Source organism: Prenolepis imparis, unplaced genomic scaffold (genome assembly GCF_030444845.1).
Source record: "Prenolepis imparis isolate NDT839.2.m4 unplaced genomic scaffold, iyPreImpa1.0 SCAF_1, whole genome shotgun sequence".
Lineage (NCBI taxonomy): Eukaryota > Metazoa > Arthropoda > Insecta > Hymenoptera > Formicidae > Prenolepis > Prenolepis imparis.
In genome coordinates, this window is record NW_028141159.1 from 12533433 (window position 1) to 12553091 (window position 19659).

A 19659-nucleotide genomic window follows, 5' to 3' on the forward strand; every position below is an offset into this window, starting at 1 on the left:
CGCAACGCGCACGCACACACGCTCGCCTGAACCGACGCAAAGTAGTCCCCCAATGACGGAGCGCCTGCTGTCAGGGGCGTAGATGAGTCACAAGGCGCCACGTGCTTCTCGCTCGCGGTGACCCACAATTTTTTCCTCGCATCTCGCGTCCAAAATTCTCATAATTCTTCTCGTGGAAGAAAACATCATTTCGTCAGTTCGTAATCTCGATAGAATTGAGAACTCGCGCGAGAAATTTTACACTCGATCGGAAGTCCCTGCTGACCCAGGCGGAAACGCCTGGTCGGATTGCGTCATCCGGCGAAGAGATGAATCCGCCATTGAGACGCGCCACGCTTGAACGTATCTCGCGATCGTAGTCGAATTTGCGGATCAAATTCAGGACAAATTGTATTATTTTATAGTTAATTTAGAAGTAGATGACGACGGAAATATAATATGCAAATAAATATGCGAACGCTGTAATAATCTCTTGGCGATATTCCGATATTCTCTTGTTGCGCGAGAGGAGATTAATGTTTACAAAAAGAAAAATGTATGATAACATCTGTTCGCGCGACGATATCGATATAAGAATTCCGTATGTACAAAAATAATTGAGAAATTATGTATTAAAGTTATACCCGACAGAAACCTATTTGTGTTTCGTCGTTCGTTCTAGCATCACGTCTTCGATATATGCAGTTGTCACCACATAACTAATCAATATTTGCAATGCAGATCGAAAGATATAGCGTTTCGTTCGACTTAAGATCGTAAAATATTTTTCGTGTTTATTATTACGAACGATCGTATATATTATCAAAATGATTGGAACAAACTCGTACACGAATTTGTACGATATGTATGAGACAGCTTCTTCATTCGTTTTAATTATTCATTAATAAATAAAAAAAGTAGGAAAAGAAGTAATAAAAAATGTATCATTGATATTGTACATACTATGGAATAAAAGCGACATGTATGTGTGTATGAGAGAACCGAGAGAACATACACATGTATACCGAGTTATCAGCAAGTCTTGACACGTACGTCTTCGCGAAAGAGAAATTCAGCTTGATGATAATTCGATATATTATCGTTTATCAAAATATCTAAACAATGCACAACGTGCATAAATAAGATGATTAAAATGTCTATATAGATAACGCCTAATGTCAAAAATGACTTTAGCCCTGATGTGAAGGTTAAACAATGACTAACAGCTGATTAGCATCATTAGTCGCTGTTATCGTTTTAATTGCCGCATATCGTACGTACAATACAACATATTTATGTTCGTATAATATATTTTTATTACTTGCTCAATAATGTCAAGTTTGGCAAAAGTGTATTTGACAGGAATAAATCGTCGATAGAATCGTAAATAATTTCACTCGTCCCTACGTGGAAATATACAAATGTCGTGGATAAGGGAGCACACTTTGAATTGGTTTCAATCATTAGCGTTAAAGATTATAAGAACTGGTCATGTACCTAAACATGTGGCGTTTATAATGGATGGTAATCGACGTTATGCGAACAAACAAAAAATGGCCAAAATAGAAGGACATGTAAAAGGGTATGTATCTTCGAAAAGAGTTTGTAACTATGTATTAATCTAAGTAATTATATTCTTTTTTACACCATGTATATACTTTGTTTTATTTATGACAGATTTGATAAACTGGCAGAGACATTAAGTTGGTGCAGGGACCTAGGTATTACAGAAGTCACAGTGTACGCTTTTAGTATAGAGAACTATAATCGCACCAAAGAGGAAGTTGAAGGACTTATGGATCTTGCCAGGTGCAAGTTTATGCGTCTCCTAGAAGAGAAGTATGTATGAAATTCTAAATTAAACATATATTACAGCATAATCTGGTGGATCTATTACAAAATGCAATATTTTCAGGGATAAATTGGCGGAACAAGAAATATGTATACGTGTGATTGGCAATTTGTCCTTACTTCCAGAAGATATGCGTAAATTATTTGCCGAAGCTATGATTCTCACTAAAAACAATAATAAAGCAACTTTAAATCTTGCTTTTGCTTATACATGTAAGATAACTATATATATTGGATATTTATACTCGTGATATTTTCTATATATATATTAAATAAGAATTTAAATTCTTTTTCAAGCAATATTACATAATTTTTTTAACAATATTTAATATCTTTGCAGCAAGGGATGAAATTACGCATGCAATTAAGGATATAGCAGAAGGTGTAAAGCATACCGATATCTTACCAGAAGATATTAACGAAGACTTGATTTCTCACTGTTTATATACTTACAAATCCCCAAATCCAGATTTATTAATTCGTACTTCTGGAGAAGTTCGATTTAGTGACTTTCTCCTGTGGCAAGTAAGAAGATTATAGTTTAATAAACATTTATTGGTATTCACTAAAGAAAATACTAATTAAAATAATCTTGAATCTTTTTTTAGATCTCCAATACTTGTGTCTACTTTACTGATGTATTGTGGCCTGAATTCAATTTTTGGAATTTGCTTAGTGCTGTTTTTTATTATCAAAGATGCTATTCTGACTTACAAAAAATCGCGAAAGTACAAAATTCGAAGCCAATCGTGCACAATGATAGAGTATCTATGTTTATTAATAAGTTGCATCATAACCGCCAAGTTATGATTGAAAATACGTATCTATCAACAAAAGTTTAATCATAGATATTAAATAAATGTCCAATGGCGCTTATATTCCAATAAATACAAATGTCGGTGAAATTTGCTGAAAATCTGCCATACATATTTTGTTTTAAATCAATTTTCTAGAATGGAATGTAAATTTATCAAGCAATTAGACATAAACTGTTAAAATTAATATTAAAACATTTATACAACTCAGGGAGATAACTATAATTATATAATAAATAATTCTTCCAGTTATACAAGATATTTTATAAAACAAATACATAATATATAAAAAAAGCAAAAATAAACAGGAACTTTTTTTAAAAATAATTGTCATTGCCAATAAGTTAGAGTAATGATTCTGACAAATTATTAATATTGTTTGAATTGAATATTTGTTTTTCTTGAAACGTTCCAGATATAATTTATATAGTAGGTATCGATGGCATTCGTTTTCTAGTATGTGTCGTATATTATATAGCGCATTTATATATTTATTCATCTATATGTACACATTCCATACAACAGTTTTCCAATTGTTCTTTACTACCTCTGCATTGGGGGATTATGAATTTATGAAATATAATTGTAAAACAAATATATATAATAGCAGTAACGTAAATCGTATCAAATAAATAATATTAATTGTAACATTAACGCGCGACTATAAAATAAAAATATAAATACGTGAATAAGTTGGATTGTGTAATATTTATATAATATATATGTTTTCCTCTAATCTCAAGAAATGTGTATATATTGACATACACATTATTTACAATAATTTGTTCATCATATATTATTCCACAAGGCAAGTAACATTTTTCATGAATGTACATTTACAATTAGCGTCAATCACACTCTATCAAAATAAGCATCACCATACAAATGTATACAATATTTTCAAATCAATAATTGTTTATCGTTCATGTAAATTAAAATATCACTAGATGGATTAAAATTTGTGCAGACTTAATTAAATATTGTAGAATATTTAATGTGTTGCACAATATCTGTTATTAGTGTACTGCGAAGCAATGTATATTCTATCTACAATATATATGTATATATAAAATCATTTCTCTTATTTACAATTTATTTATTTAATATATTTTTTATTTTGAGCTGGATCAAAATAAGATAAGTATAATGGTAAACATTTCCGATATAGATTGCAATATAATTTTAAAGTATGTAAATTCAATTCGTTTTTCTAGCTGGAGATATTTTCGTGCAATTATTTTTTTACTTATGTACTCATTAAAGATACAGGAACATATATATTGGCACATCTCTAATAGCTAGAAAATCGTCACAAATGTTTGGCTAAGAATCGAAATTATGGGATCAAGTGTCGGAATTAACGATCGGTGTTTAATAATTGTACAGGAAGACAGAAAAATTGGCTGAACACACCTACAAATGATTTAAATGAAGGAACTAATTCTTATTCGTTTTAACATGATATTTTTTTATATTGTAGATTCTCTATTAAACTTTATATAAATTTTTTTTTTTTATTAAGAAGTGAATATCTAATTTTTATTTTTTTTTGCCTTTGTTTTAATATTATTCAATTATATCTATATCGGAAAAAATAGAATCAATTGTGATAATTGTAATAGAGAGATAAATGTGATATCTTAATATTATTATAATAGATATTAATTGTGTTGAATGTTATATCCACATATCATCATTATTTAATAAGTTTGACTGTCAAGTTTGTACATTAAAATGCAACATGTGCAGTATCACATTTATCACACTATTATTGTTGACAATAATTATAATGAATTGCCTCAAATAATCAAATATCACTTAATTTTATAATACTTAAGTATGAAATCGCGATTCGCTCTTCTCATTTCGAGTTATAAGGTGGATGACGTCTTGCCGTAGGTTGCCTCTGTCTGGCTAAGAAGGATTGACCCTGTCCTGAACTGAGAGCCGCGAGTCGTTGATCTATCACCTCTCTGTGACAATTCAGGCCTAATCTATGAAAAGCGGTCACCATTAGCTTCTCCTCCATCTCTCGCAGCAACTTGGACTCCTTCATGGAACGCTCCATGTTCTCGATTATCTTGCGCTGTTCCAGCAATTGGTTGCGCAGCACAGCTACCTCGCTCGGTGAAGAATTACTCTGTTTCGGATCCAGGCTCTTTATAACGCTCTTGGCCTTCTCGATGTACTTCTTATAACGTTCCTCGAGAGCGGCGTTTTCGAACTCCTTCCGCGTCAGTTTCTCTTGAACGGCGAAGACCTTTTGCTTTTGTGCTTGCAAAGCGCTCTCGCGTTCTTCAAGTTGTAATGTCAGCCGGTCCCTTTCGGACTGCGTTTTTCGCAGTTCGTCCTGCAGTTGCGACAGCTTCTGATTCAAAGCCAGGTTGTCGGTTGTCTTGTTGTCGCCGCTGGCTTGAGTACCCATGACCTCCTCCAATTTGGTCTCCAATTCCATTATCCTCTGATTAGCCTTGCGATTCTGCCCTCGCAATGTATTTAAACGTTCCTCGGAATCCTCCAGGAACGCTTGCACACTCGGTAGTTTGTCTTCGTTACCTGTCTGCTTCACCTTCAACATCTTGTTCTCCAACTGTAAGCAAAGTAATTTTTCCTTAATCTCGAGCGGGATTAACTCTGTCCCGGCAACGCCGGTACTATCAGCACTGGGTTTCGCCATATTCTCAGCAGTTTGCAATTGCGTGCATTTTAATTCCTCATTCGTCTCCTTCAAGGCGTCCCTTTCGATGATCAGTCGATCCCTCTCCCTCTGCAAGGCACCCAACTTCGCTTCCATCTTTTTGCCTTCAAATTCCAGTCGATCGTATTTGTTGCTCTGCTCATCCAGCCTATGATGAACTTCCGTGAGCTGCTGCTTACACGCCTCCAAATGATTACGCAACATCATCGTGCGCTTTACTTCTTCTTCGTAGTCCAACTTGGCTTGTAAATATTCAACGTTTTTATCTTCCGATATTTTCAGCTGTCTCTTAAGATCGCTCAAATCCTCCATCTTCTTCTTGTACGATTCTATCGTGATTTCATACTTTGCTACTTTATCCGCAGTTTCCCTCAAGGCATCCACTTCGTCCTTCAGATGATTTGCTTCGTCAGCTGCTTTTTGCAAATCCTCTTGTCTCGACTGTAGCTCCAACACTTCCTTTTCCAACAATTCCGCCTTTAATCTATAATCATCCCTGGACGTTTCCATTTTAAACAATTCATCCTTTAATGCTTCCACTTGTTTCCGCAGTCCAGAATATTTTAATATAGAGCCAGACTCCTCCGGGTTCTCAAACTCGTCCAGTCGCTGTTGGAATTTTTTATTTTCCGCAATCAATGCAGCCTTCTCCTCCTGCAATAAAGAAAGTTGTTGATCAAGCTCGTGACATTTTTGTGCCAATTGATCCTTCATATCCGCTGTCGCCTGAAGCTCCGCATAAAGTCTCTGCTGAGCACCATCAGCCACGTCGAAGTTCAAACTAGTGCCTAAGCTCATTCTTGGCCCATGCACGCTGCTATCAAGCTCCTGAATACTCTGCATTATTGCCTGCTGCACGGTTTCCTCCATACTCATGATTTTGGTGATGTACTGCTGCTTCTGATCGCAATTGACAGCACAGCCAAGAATCAGCTGTAACAAACGACGCAGCTCGTCGCTGTCACAATGTTCGCCAATCTTGATCGCGTCAGGCTTGACGTAGCCCGACAATTGCTGGTTCAAACACTCCATGTAATACTCCATTACAGCCTCCACGATCTTCTTCATGTTGCTTACTCTAAGACGCCAGTTGGTACCCACGTCGATTTTGATCTTCGCCTTCCATACCGCCGTGAACCACTCGGGTGCAATCTGGGCCAAGGCCTCCGCCAGGGCAACCCCATCGCTTATATCCTCCGCAGAGTTGTGCGGTGCTTGAAGATCGAACGTACCCAACCACTTGATTAAATTGCTCAGCTGTTGTCGATGGTCCCCCATTTCGCTGCGTTTTCCCGGGGACTCCGAGGACACTCGCACACGACTCTAGCTTTCGTCAGATTCTGTGACACGTCTTCTTCTCGTGACCGCGACTCTTGGTTGAATTCATAATCCCACTTGTCTCACCTTAAATCCAGATATAATACCGTGAATCGGATATAGTTGCGTTGCTACATGAACCATCTGTTCTGCTTCATACTGGACTCGATCTAACCTAAAAAAGCTTTATGTTATCGCTTGTCGCGGTCTGATAACGCTTTATCGGGAGCAGGTCGGGAGAGAGGCGGAAGTCGTAAGATTCAACTCTATTGTTGTGCATGACGTGACAGATTATACGAGATTATATTGGGAAAAAAATGTTTTTGACGAGAATCATTAAGAGATCCACGTTGACAGTAAGCCCGGTCAAGCAGCTATGTCAGCTGTATTCGTACACAAGTGCATCGTCGAGAAATACGATTCACCCTATGACGTTATTATTGGGAACTCTGCGTTTCTGTAGCGACAGTCCACTCAAATGTTGGAATTGTAATTATATATACAAGTCCGAGCTGTTCTGCTCGAAGTGCAAAGCGTTGCAGGAATTACCACAGAACTTGAACTACTTTGACATCATGGGAATTAGAAAAAATTATAACGTGGCAAATGAGGAAGTACATGAAAACTATAGAGAGTTGCAAAAAAGGTTGCATCCTGATAAATTTGGTAATAAATCTGAGGCAAGTTTTTTCATTTATAATTATCGAAATGTCCTTTTCATATCTGTAAATAAAATTTGTTTTACTTGTCGATAGAAAGAAAGACAAATCTCAGAGAATTTATCGTCTCTAATAAATAAGGCTTATAGTATATTGGTGCATCCATTGAAAAGAGGATTGTATATGTTACAATTAAAAGGTATATCGATACCAGAGGAAACTACCAACTTGAATCCAGAATTTCTTATGGAAATTATGGAGCGTAATGAAGAAATAGAAAATGCAATGGGAGACAAAGACAAAATCTTGAAATTGGCTAAAGAATCCAAGGAAGTGCTTGATACATTATCAAAGTAATCCTTACTTTTGTAGCTTTAAATCTATGCTGCTGAAATTGTTTTTAGTATATACCAGAGTATACCTAATATTTTTCTCAATTTTTTTCAGACAAGTAGCAGAAGCATTCAATAAGGAAGATATTGAAACAGCAACAAAAATCTTAATAAGAATGAAATATTACGATTCTATAAACAATAGATTAAAAAGACAAAAACATGATTTAGGTATAGTAGAATAAATAGATTACAACTTTTACAAAAAGCAAACATTTTTCTTTAATGCATTATATTATTTAGAATATAATCATGTTTTATATATGTACAGATTTTTGTGCAATAAATTTTACAGTTTGTATATATATATATATATATATATATATATATATATATACATACACATATAATAAAATTTTGCCACCATGGCACTAAGTTATTAAAGTCTAAATATTATTAAATGTAATGCATTATATATATATATATATATAATCTAATTTAAATAATGTAAATATTAGCAAAAGAGAGTATAAGAAAAAATTATACATATTTTCAAGTTTGCCGATTGTCTATTTTCCATTGCTCCAGCCACTGACATATTCTATTTACATTATCTGTCATCTGGTCGTAAGTATTGTTGAACAGTTCATGTACTATTTCTTTCTTGTAGGATCTGCTTGCCTCTTCAAGAATAGTTTGAAAAATTTCACAGTCTATGTTATCCTCCAGTTTCTTTCCACTGTATCCCCTTTTCTTGAGACGATCGTACAAGATAGTATTGTCTGTTCTGAGTACAAATACAATGTCAAACCATCTCTCAGGGAATAACTCAGCACTATGATAATCTACAATTATCCCTCCTTTACTCACGACACTTTCCATCTCATCCAGTAACTAGAAAAAAAAAATATACAAAAATCTGTACATTTGGTATATGATGGCAAGAAAATTTAGATAATACAGAATTCACAACAAATAATATGTTACAGTCTATTTCGGTTAAAATCGTTATAGCAAGATGTATCATTCATCATATCGAAAAATCATTACCTTTTCTTCATCTAACACTCTGCATTGATATACTTCATCATATTCTTCATCTAGACATTCATTATTCATAGCTACCTCACTAACGTCCAACCATTGTAGTTTGGTTTTCTTCGACAACATATGCGACATTACACTCTTGCCGACACCAGGCGTGCCTGAAAAACACAATATTCTTAACGAAATTTGCTAAATGATGCATATCACAATTACGTATCTATTACGTACCGGTTATTAGAATGTTAGGCGCATTTCTAGGCATGTTTTCCAAAAACACAAATATGCAAGTATCAAGTCAAATTTCAACCACGTGCTTCGTTTAGCAGTTTAGCTTCAGCTGAGAGCTACGACGTAAATTTCGAATAAAAAAAAGCCACAAGACGTATTGAATATTGAATAGAGAATTTTTAGATCACTCTAAAAATTCTGTATCGTTCTTTATCCGATAACCGATTGATATATTCGACAAATTTTTCGTAGCGAATATGGGCTTCTTATCTTTCTTGTCTCTCTCTTTCTAATTTCGTCATTTCTAATGCCCGAGTACGTTCAATGTAGGAAGAATTCCAGAGAACTCAAACGAGACGAACAGACCTGCGATTTGTGCGATTTCTCAAGGCGGCATCGCAATGACACACGCTGATTGCTCGAGCCAGTTTAGTCCAATTGTAAGAAAATATGTGAGATAGGTACATCTACATCTTATTCTATCCTCCATGCTCTCGGGTGCAACGTAACACGTGTTGGTCGGGTACGTTTATTTAAAGAGAAAGAAGACGTAGTAGAGTTTCGCGCACACGCTAGAGAGACACGGGAATTTTCGTCACTGACTCGTAAGATTGACCTCATATTTCATTATCGCGCGATAATTAACAATCTCGCGTCGCGAACGAACTCGCATCGGTCTCGCGTCGACGACGCAGCAGAAAATCGGGCCTCGGGCAACGATTCGGGCAGCGCGCGGGACGGCAGGAATGAGCTGGCACAAATGACTCGTCGCAAGCCGAAGCAGCTCGTTGACGTTTCGCGCGAGCTCCCGATCGTTTAGCTCGAGCTTGGCCGCCGCGTGAACGATGCGAGCCGTTTCCGCGCGGAAATCGCGCCACTTCCTCCTCCGCCTAACCTGCCTGCCTTGTATTTATTCAGCTGCATAACCTGATTCGCGCGCATGCATAACATATTGTACGAGACTCGTCGCGCGGATGATATCCGGGTCGCGCGACGTCTGTCAAACGCTGAACGCGCGTTTGACGTGTCACGCGTGGTTTTCAACTTCCAAGTACCGAGGAAAAATAAACAAACAACTGTGTTTTGTATAGAGCACAGTGTTTTCAAGCAGTGTGACTCGTTTCAAAGTGGAACGCGCTCGGCGTTCTAGTTTTTTTTTTCCCAGCGTGCTGAGGTACTTTGACGATGTCGAGATTAAAGCATGAAATCAGCCTTTTAATTGAGTAAGAGATCGTTGACTCACGCGTTTATATGTTTTACTTATCACCGAGGATTTTGATTGAGCAAGAGGCAATTGTTTTCTTTATTTTCTAACACCGTTTTTCGTCTTTTGTTCGATTCTACTTATAGCCCGAATTCCAAACTACTCGGAATATCGAAGCGAAATATCAGCGGGATATAATAATTGATGACAATGATAATGTTTTCTTTTTCTGTTTATATATAGATTGTAGCGGCATTAGTGGGATATAAAACTGTACGGTCACGACAAAATTGTTCCAAGTTTGGCAAGCAAGACGCTAGCAATACACGCTAACATAGATCTTGAAGAATTCAAGCATTACTACGGTGCAGAAGGGCTCTATGTGCTCCAGCGTGACTTGGGCAAATGGTACTTTAGTTTCCAAGAGCTTACTACTGTGGTATCGCGAGAGGTGCACCCAATCAATCTGTAATTCGGACATACCACAGCGACAAGATGCTCAACGAGATCAGGGCGGCGGTACTGTTCTTAGTAAAGCTGATCGAAAAAAGCGAAAAATTTAGTCCCGATCAATTAGAATGCTTCAAGCGGCACTTGGTCCAACTGCTGACGGAACGCTTTAAAAACCACTGGTTTCCCGACAAGCCGTTTAAAGGCCAGGGCTATCGTTGTATTCGCGTCAACGGCCACAATCGCCGAGATGCGACCTTGGAGAGCGCTGCGAGTGCTGCTGGAGTAAAGTACGAGGATCTGGCCCTACCCGTGGAGTTAACTTTGTGGGTTGATCCCAATGAGGTCTGCTGTCGATTCGGTGAGAGCAAGGGATCGTACTGCACACTGGCTTCGTTCGAGGACAAAGAGAACACCGTACCCATCTTTCAAGGCGAACACAAAGAGAACGTAGAGAAAGAGAACAAGGAAGATCACATGGGGCCCATCAAGATACAGGCAAGTGTTTCTAGAGTGATTGTTTTTAATTTAATTAATGTTTTCTTGTATCAAACAGATTAAAACAAATTAAAATAGATTAAACTTCTTAACATATAGAGTGTAAATATAATCTAATAGATGCAGACTTTGAATAGAGTAGATGAAAAAAAGTTATTAAATTGAAGAAACTAGTGATATAAAGTCATTCAATTTCTTAATTTATGAATCAATTTGTTTTTGTATTGCATGTTCTTCAGATTATGCGCAACATTTAATAATTAATTTATAACAAAAACATCCATTCTGAATGAGTTGATTAGATATTGAATATGTATTATTATATTTATTATACAAAAAAACTATTAACTTATAGATTGAAACATTGAATATCTTTGAAATTATTTCGAATGTATGCTATATCTTATATGGAGTATTTTCTTTATATTTTCTATCTACAGCTACATGATAACTTGAAAATTAATTTTCACATGTTTCTTTTACAGAAATCCCCTTTAACTACTAGTACAGAACAACAACTGAAATCAAAATTACTAAGCACTGCTAATCAAAATCAACAGCATAGCAATAACGGTACAGGTAGGAGGCGTAATTTGAACAGTCCTAGACTGCATCTGAACAGAAATCGTTCGTGGTTCGGCCACTCCTTTAGCATGGGTTACGGTCCTCATCCGATCAACCAGCCTTGGTACAACATAATGCCTCCGCATTTCCTCGGTGGCCCTTCTCCGCCGCCTTTCATGGGACACCGGGGGAATAAATGGGTACACCCGTCCTCTTATCCTGCAGGACCCGCCCGTTTCCACCACTGGTCTCCCAAAGCTACTCTTAAGGTATAAAGAAAATCTCTTTCAGAGAAAACAGTTAGGAAACCTGTTTCTTCTTGAAAAAAATATTTCGAAAGAAAAAAAGTATAACGAAGTGTAGGCTTGTTTTATGGAAGATGCTTTATTATTGTTACATCTTGGGATAAAATATCATATGCTGTGATTTACGTTCACGATTAAAAAGATTTTAGTTAAAATACATTCGCAATATACGTATGCAGATAGAATATATGTGTGTCTAGAGAGTAAATATATGAATTATAAATATATAAATTTTTATATATTGGAAACAGGTTTGTTAACGCGTTTTACAGTGACGAAAATTATCCATCCTGTAATTACAAATGACCTTGTTCGAAGTACGACTAAGGCTTACGATTTTTTATGACGAGAGATATTGCATTATTATTACATGTTACGTATATATAATGATAAATTGGAGTAATAGATGTTCAACTCCGGATGCAAGGTTGCTTGAAAGGTAGACTAGTGGCAATTCAAATAACGTATGATGCATTAGCAAAATGCGCGAAATGGAAATAGATGTCATATCACATGACGGTTATTTCTTCGGTCAAAACTATTCGGAAAATACACAATATATCGAGAAATTGAGAGAATCTACTTGGCTTCTCTAATCGCTGCAATTCGATAAATTATACATTTTTCTAATTATATCGTCAATTTAGTGAATTCTTGAAATTGTATAATCAACAATATGAAATTATTTTTTTGTGTGCGTTAATAGTCCAATAATAAGGGAAAAATAAGGAAAATTTCGAAAATTTTGAAACTTGACAAACATTATTTTCTTGGGAGAGGGAGGCGTAAAATAAAATATAACTTTATTTATGACTTTGTATATTAAGTGATATGAGGGCTTTTCGAAAGCTTGTGCCTGATAAGATCAGACAATTATAATTATATGGTATAAAGATCATACATGCGATGATTAATTAAAGTATATTTTGCATGTAGAAAAATCAGTTTTTTTAGTGCACGTCGAAAATTGGTGGATTTTAGAGCTTTATTTTCCATCTAAAGAATGTCCGTTTCAAGATTCTCGAAATTAATTCAGTTATTCATCCCATTATAGTCTAATTTGAATTGGACTATAAATAACCGGTTGTTCCGATATGACTAATATTTGCTATAGTAGATTTTATTTGCATATTAATAATACATTGTCATAAAGAACGCGGGAATTGTTAAGTTACTTTTTACTTCGTGTATATATATATATATTACAAATAATTGTTATTAGTGTTAAACGTGATTTCAGTAAAGTTTTGACATATTCTGATTTATTAATCTGATGTTATATATATATATATATATGTTATTATATCGTTTAACAAAATGTGAGAACAAATTCGTTCTACTTTTCTGTATATTAGAGGGTAGCAACGCGAATGCATTCTACTAATTTTCAAGCTTAGAAAAAAAAACAGACATCCACGATACGTTATTTAAAGATACTGCCGTCATTGAAATTTTATCAATGATCAATGCTTGTTGTTAAATGAATGAGCCAACGACATTAAAATCTATTTGCGCTGCCACGTGCAGTTAAACAAACATATTATTTTTGTCATATTCGACGCGAAGACGAGCGTGTCGAATTTATTCTTACAAATTATGTACTATTTTTAACTGTACTCACATTGTTCGCGTATCAGTTTCTTACGAAGGTAACACGTTCAAACAAAACGTTAACGCAATAGTAATACTAATGTCATGTCAATGTACATTTGGCCTTATATGTATATTATAGAGAATTTATGAAATCGATCTAATATATATATATATATACTTATTTATATATACGTTGGCTTTATCGATGATAGGCATTCGTATTTCTTGTTTTTGTGGTATTATCTCCTCTTTATATTTGTATATCTTCATATATATATATATATATACATGTATATGTATATCTGTACATATATATATATATATATATATATATATATATATATACATTTATACATATACATATAACATATATATGTATATATACGCTGTGCGTAAATATGTTAATGAATTAATAATGTCGAAAGTGCAATTCTTATTTGTGATTCACTCTATAAGATTGTTGTTCCCTCGAGATATTTTTATCATATTCATAGTACATTAATTTTGAATTACACATTCTTCTTAATATCTTACATTTCTTAGCTACTTAGATACTAATAGTTAATGCTTCTATTTTCAAAATATTATGTAGCTAAATAAGGATGGTCATATATTATAATTAATACAGCTAATAGTATAATATTTTTTATGCAACTTTTAATATATTTTGTTTAGCTATTCTTATACACATATATCTATGCTATACATGTCAGAAATTTATGAGAAAGTTATATTTAAAATGTTGGTTAATTAAAATTTAAATAATTTTTTAAATTAAAATCAATTTCTCATATAATATAAAATAGCAACTAAAATTGCAAAAATTTTCTTAAAATCTGTAAATTATCTTCTTACTTTATTGTTAAAAACGTGTTGTTTTTCAATTTTGGTATTCAATATAAAATCTCAAAAATTTGATAAGCATAATTTAAACTGTGCAATTAATTGAATATTGTGCAATGAATACATGCTTCTCGAAGGAACAATTTTACGTGAACAAATAATATTGCAAATATTATGTGTAATTCCAACAAAATTTTAACAAGAAGCATGATATGCATTTTTATACTAATTACAGATAGCAGAGACAGTACTTTTTCAAACAATTGTTTCTAATATATAATGTGGTATAATCGGAGAATATGTTACATTTTCAATATCGCATGGTAGAATTATTGTAGCTGCATTCATCACAGTCCGAGATACATATATACTGTTGCTGAATACATACATACACAACAATAGTCTTTATACATGAATGATAAGGATTAATCTAAATGTATATAAAAAAATCCTTAGTAAACTGCACTAGATGACAATTTTTTTTTTTTTAAGTATATGATGCTATTATTGTAAATATCTTTTTGCGACTTTGTTTCGCACAATAATTTCGAGATGCTGCAACTTCGTTTCGACAAATATTATATGTTGGTATCTTAAGACTGATTATTCTTTTTAAGCAAAAGATAAAATGTTATACATGTATATTTTTTTTATAAATAGATTATAATATAGTTATTGGTTTTTTTTCTTTATTTAAATAACACTGAACATTAAGTGAAAAATTGAAACAATTATTCGAATGTTTATAATAAATAATGTATATTTATTCGAGACTTCCAAAAAAAATTTAGTTTCTATTATAATACAATTAATAACAGTTTACAGCGAAACGAGATTGTTGTACCTCCGTTATGACGAAAGAAGTTGATGTGAAATGGGTCGTCCTATATAGCGTAATTTTACAACTTTCACGTCTTATGATTAGCATTGTTCACTAAATATAATCTGCTCTAGTGTAGGAACCTTTGTGTTCAATTTGTTAAATTTTATTCAAAGAAGTTATGTTGTTGTTATATAGGAATATAAAAAGTTTATAAATATTTTATATATATATATATATACAATACATATGCATATATATATATAAATATATAAAACAGTATATATATGTAGAATTAAGCAATATTGCATTCGGACATATTCTTTTATTAATATTCTTACATAACATATATATATATATAATAACATATGCATATATATGTATATATAAACATATATATATATATATATATATATACATGTGTACATATATATACATGTGCAATGGTGTGTTTATATGTGTATACATATACATATGTGTAAAATATATTTATATATATGTGTATATATAATATAAAAATGAGAGAAACGCGCTCAACATTTGAAATGTTCCAAACTTTGCAACTGTGTTCAAATGTAGGAAAAAATGAATGCGATGACAACGTACCTTTTCTTAATGATAATAGTTAGTCAATTATTCCATACGAAAGTCATATGTGGCAGAGTGATGTATGTCTTGTAAAATGCAGCGAACAAGCATTCAAAGAAGTGAAACAGTAGTTTTATATAGAAAATTTGGAATGCGATATGCGCGAGGCGACCAGAACGAATACTTATATGAGAAACAAATAATGGCTTGCGATCAGCACAAAACATTTTGTACTTATTCCACTTTCATTAGAACAATATTTTAGCACTTTGAATCCGATATTATCGCTCTACCATTTCAAATTTTATTTTAGACTAAATTTTATTATAAAAATATTGTGCATTCAAATAAAATTATACAGTATTTATATATAATATATGAATACTGTATAATTATAAGTATATTAAAGAGAGAAATGAGAGAAAAGAAAGTCAGTAAAATAGATATAAAATTATCACAGTCACAAAATATAAATAAAAAAATGTATTATCATTAGATCGATGAATTCAAAGTGTTAAATCGCATTATGGAAGCATGAATATTGGTGCCTTTTCTTCGTCTGACTTGTTGATTTGTACCACAATATTGTTTTTTCACGGATGCGAGATCGTATTTCACATTTTCCATTGACACGTCGAATTCTATTACAATGAGATATTACAAAATGATCGATAATTTTCCGATTTACCGCATATTGAAGAACGTATTAATGTTTGGATCATTTCGATTGTAGAGTATAGTAAGCATTATATAAACGTATTGTATACATATATATCTTACTGGTATATCATACGTTGTACGAATTATATATTTCTTCTTGCATAATTGTGCAATGCCATTGTAAACCTGGGTGAATGTTAAAAGAAACGGTTCGATTTCCTTCTGACACACGGATTTTGTGATAAACTACTAATTGTAAGAAAGATTTTTGATTCTTTAGAACATGTAAATCAGAACAAATTAATGCAACAAAGGCGAAGGGATGTACTATTTTAATTTGGAAAAAAAGATTTTATTTGTGCACTTATATAAAATTCCAATTATATCTATTTCATTAGCTAGAATAAATTTTTTCTATTAATAATTAAAAAAAAGAAAACAGATATTTAATAATTAGAATAATTAAAAGATTAAAGGAAGGAAGAAAGCCGTTTCTTTTTACGTTCTATTGTATGATTAGCACTTTGCATTTTTCGAAGTTGAAACATAAAGTTCAAACATAATATAGCTGTTTTTTTTCGACACTTTGTTTCATGTTATCTGTTGATAAAAATATCATACATGTTAGAATGACACATTTTCAGATCATCGATAATACTATATACTTTTGCACTTTGCACAGTGCAATCGAAACTAAATAAGAATTTACAGCTTGTCAATCAAGTTTTATCCTTAGACGCGTTCGTTCACGTGTCCAAATAAAATAATAATAGCGCTTTAGAATTTTTCGATTAGGGCATGCCGACGCTTTAATTCGATGTAATCACGAAGTGATGATGATCATTGGTGGAGTCGCATAGGACTTCGACTGCACTCGACACTTGCATAGCAAATTAGATAAGAGTTTTTTCTGTCGTGTGTAGTTTTATGATATAGCGATAAACTATGCAAATGCGGTCTGTGAAATTGAAGGCGTTACAAACTACGTCGCAATTAGAAAACGAAATTTCGAAAATTTCGTCGCAATTAAGAAGCGAAATTTCAGAATTTCTTTTTCAAGATCAATTAATTATACATGAATGTAACACTGCGATATTTTTCAACATAGAGAGCTTTCACAATAAGCATTTCAAAGAGTTATTAAAAAGATCGCTAACGATTTATTTAATAGTCATTATAAAAATACGACTAAAATAATAATACGTTTAAAAATTATCATTTTTAAGCGTTGTTATTAGTTTTATTGCAATTTGTTAATCTTATCATTGAAAAACATCGTAGTATGGCATTAATTATAGTCTAGCACTATCATAGTCTAATGATCATTGAATACTTATTATTTTTTACTTTAAGATCTTTCATAAATATGTAAATATATATATACATTTGTTTATACATTACAAAAATTTTATATAGCGAACAAAATAATCTAATTTATATAAAGAAAAAGCTATATGTATTGTTTTAAGGCAGCGTTTGTGGTGCCTTTGTTTTTGCAGTCTGCAACAGAGTTTTAAGATTGTTGTTGGTAGTGACTATTGTCTGATCAGAACAAACGCTCGACCATTGTCGCATTTTGTATATATACATCAATATTAAATGAACATTACATGCACACACATATACGCAGGATTGTTCAAAATAAGGTGTTTATGTGAATAATCACTCACGCATACAAGCAATATCAAAATTTGCATCTAATTTTTTGTTTATTTAACTTATTAAAATTTCGATGATACTTATTTTTCATTTTCGAAAACTTGTTTTATTTATTTGACTATCGGCATCAAACCGAGGATTTCATGACACACATGTGACATATATTGGACTTATTTAAATTTATTATTTTAAAATTTGACCTTATCGAACATTCTTGACTTTATTGAAATTAAATAGCTCACGTATATAAAGACCTTAAATACATATATCACAATTTATTATTTTAAAATTTGACCTTATTACACTCTTGACTTTATTAAAATAAATAACTTTTTAAAATACATATATAAAACGCTCTAAAAAGAAAAAAAAAGAAATAAAATTCAACAATACTTACAATTTTACAATAAGTAATGTTAATTTTTTAGTAAAGCTAAGAACAAATATATTTGAAAATAGATATTTTTTCCTCTGTTAACAAAAGAAACAAAACATGTGTCGTAATCTAGATATTTTGAGATATTGGAATATTAAATTCATTGAAGTAAAAGATATAATTTATTTTTAAGATATTTTTGATAATTTTTTTTATGTGCTGCACTTTTTCTGAACATTCCATGTGTATTTCTGAAATTGGAAAAAGCAACATTGGTCAACGTTGATGATCAGTATAACAGCAAAGTTTTAGCTTTTGATCAGATATCCTGTACATTTAGGCAAAATTAATTTCAACTTTGTTATAAACTGTGACCGATGTACTTATACGGTCTTGACTTCAAAATATAGCAATTTTTCTTAAAATTAAAGCATACAAAAAGCAAGATACACACAGACACATACACATATAAAACACTTTGATTCGGCGATTTCTCAAGTATTCTATTTGACGTAATATCGTGAACATTAATGTTAATTATGATTGTATTAACGCCATTAACGATTTATAATTAAATAAATAATGTATGGGGATGTAACACACATTTAATAAATACTTTTGCAAATCAATCTTTATTCCTGTATTATATCCCTATTCCACTCGATCCATTATAGATAAAAAAATTTATTTGTAAAGTTAATAACAAAAAAATGTTTTTTATATCATAATATTGTAATATATCAAATCTTGCAAAATATTTTCTTCTCATTGTTTAATAATTTTATTCATCTCTTTCTCTCTGTGCTAAATATATAAACTAATAATCATACGTTTTTTATATATTATACTAGAATATTATTTGTTTCTTTATGATGTCTGACCATGTTTTTGTTAATGTATAAAATTATAATTATGTAATATATATGTATTATATAATTATATATAATTTATGTATTATATATATATATATATATATATATCTTAATATTTATTTATATATTGTTCTATATTAATTTATTATATATTATTATGTTATATGTGTGTGTATTAGCGGCAGTGTTGTGCTTAGATGATTTTAAAATTAGCTAGATAAAGATGAGATAAAAATATGTCAAATTCATCTTAGATAAGATGATGATTTTATTTTAAATATATCTAGATAAAAGATAAAAT

General features: G+C 32.3%; 5 protein-coding genes across 9 annotated transcripts; 3 read left to right on the forward strand and 2 right to left on the reverse strand.

Annotated features, from left to right (window-relative positions):
* The first annotated feature begins 802 nt into the window (after positions 1–802).
* On the forward strand, positions 803–2985 carry Dhdds (Dehydrodolichyl diphosphate synthase subunit). 3 transcript variants are annotated; one of them, XM_083034914.1, is made up of 6 exons: positions 803–1252; positions 1330–1561; positions 1657–1818; positions 1895–2043; positions 2171–2355; positions 2439–2985. In XM_083034914.1, the coding sequence occupies exons 2-6, from the start codon at positions 1401–1403 to the stop codon at positions 2670–2672; spliced, it is 891 nt and encodes a 296-aa protein (XP_082891040.1). In that variant the 5' UTR covers positions 803–1252; positions 1330–1400; the 3' UTR covers positions 2673–2985. The 3 variants fall into 3 exon arrangements, with proteins under 3 accessions (XP_082891040.1, XP_082891120.1, XP_082890954.1); XM_083034994.1 differs by having other exon boundaries at positions 1342–1561; XM_083034828.1 differs by having other exon boundaries at positions 805–1561.
* Positions 2986–3525: 540 nt separating this feature from the next.
* On the reverse strand, positions 3526–6621 carry Hook (hook microtubule tethering protein). The gene has a single exon (XM_083034646.1). The coding sequence runs from the start codon at positions 6619–6621 to the stop codon at positions 4507–4509; it is 2115 nt and encodes a 704-aa protein (XP_082890772.1). The 3' UTR covers positions 3526–4506.
* Positions 6622–6977: 356 nt separating this feature from the next.
* Positions 6978–7998, forward strand: Hsc20 (iron-sulfur cluster co-chaperone protein HscB-like protein, mitochondrial). The gene is made up of 3 exons (XM_083035534.1): positions 6978–7340; positions 7416–7672; positions 7767–7998. Exons 1-3 carry the CDS (start codon positions 6978–6980, stop codon positions 7894–7896), a joined length of 750 nt encoding a protein of 249 aa, XP_082891660.1. The 3' UTR covers positions 7897–7998.
* Positions 7999–8041: 43 nt separating this feature from the next.
* On the reverse strand, positions 8042–9302 carry Ak6 (adenylate kinase isoenzyme 6). Its single transcript, XM_083035413.1, has 3 exons — positions 8927–9302; positions 8702–8856; positions 8042–8545 (listed from the first exon to the last, which is right to left on the reverse strand). The coding sequence occupies exons 1-3, from the start codon at positions 8958–8960 to the stop codon at positions 8204–8206; spliced, it is 531 nt and encodes a 176-aa protein (XP_082891539.1). The 5' UTR covers positions 8961–9302; the 3' UTR covers positions 8042–8203.
* A 91-nt stretch (positions 9303–9393) lies between these two features.
* On the forward strand, positions 9394–19106 carry LOC145934555 (uncharacterized). Of its 3 annotated transcripts, none has more exons than XM_083035192.1 (3): positions 9394–9449; positions 10374–11078; positions 11564–19106. In XM_083035192.1, exons 2-3 carry the CDS (start codon positions 10626–10628, stop codon positions 11915–11917), a joined length of 807 nt encoding a protein of 268 aa, XP_082891318.1. In that variant the 5' UTR covers positions 9394–9449; positions 10374–10625; the 3' UTR covers positions 11918–19106. The 3 variants fall into 3 exon arrangements, with proteins under 3 accessions (XP_082891318.1, XP_082891254.1, XP_082891409.1); XM_083035128.1 differs by having other exon boundaries at positions 9416–9531; XM_083035283.1 differs by lacking the exon at positions 9394–9449 and adding an exon at positions 9589–10149.
* The last annotated feature ends 553 nt before the right edge of the window (positions 19107–19659 follow it).

What these genes read in the sequence shown, in the direction of transcription:
- Dhdds (XM_083034914.1), top strand. Translation starts at nt 1,401, where the DNA reads ATGTCGTGGATAAGGGAGCACACTTTGAATTGGTTTCAATCATTAGCG. An exon ending in ATAGAAGGACATGTAAAAGG is followed by an intron (nt 1,562 to 1,656) that starts GTATGTATCTTC and finishes TATTTATGACAG; the next exon opens with ATTTGATAAACTGGCAGAGA. An exon ending in GTGACTTTCTCCTGTGGCAA is followed by an intron (nt 2,356 to 2,438) that starts GTAAGAAGATTA and finishes ATCTTTTTTTAG; the next exon opens with ATCTCCAATACTTGTGTCTA.
- Hook (XM_083034646.1), bottom strand. Translation starts at nt 6,621, where the DNA reads ATGGGGGACCATCGACAACAGCTGAGCAATTTAATCAAGTGGTTGGGT.
- Hsc20 (XM_083035534.1), top strand. Translation starts at nt 6,978, where the DNA reads ATGTTTTTGACGAGAATCATTAAGAGATCCACGTTGACAGTAAGCCCG. An exon ending in AATTTGGTAATAAATCTGAG is followed by an intron (nt 7,341 to 7,415) that starts GCAAGTTTTTTC and finishes ACTTGTCGATAG; the next exon opens with AAAGAAAGACAAATCTCAGA. An exon ending in GTGCTTGATACATTATCAAA is followed by an intron (nt 7,673 to 7,766) that starts GTAATCCTTACT and finishes AATTTTTTTCAG; the next exon opens with ACAAGTAGCAGAAGCATTCA.
- Ak6 (XM_083035413.1), bottom strand. Translation starts at nt 8,960, where the DNA reads ATGCCTAGAAATGCGCCTAACATTCTAATAACCG. An exon ending in GCCTAACATTCTAATAACCG is followed by an intron (nt 8,857 to 8,926) that starts GTACGTAATAGA and finishes TGTGTTTTTCAG; the next exon opens with GCACGCCTGGTGTCGGCAAG. An exon ending in GAGTGTTAGATGAAGAAAAG is followed by an intron (nt 8,546 to 8,701) that starts GTAATGATTTTT and finishes TTTTTTTTCTAG; the next exon opens with TTACTGGATGAGATGGAAAG.
- LOC145934555 (XM_083035192.1), top strand. Translation starts at nt 10,626, where the DNA reads ATGCTCAACGAGATCAGGGCGGCGGTACTGTTCTTAGTAAAGCTGATC. An exon ending in TGGGGCCCATCAAGATACAG is followed by an intron (nt 11,079 to 11,563) that starts GCAAGTGTTTCT and finishes TTTCTTTTACAG; the next exon opens with AAATCCCCTTTAACTACTAG.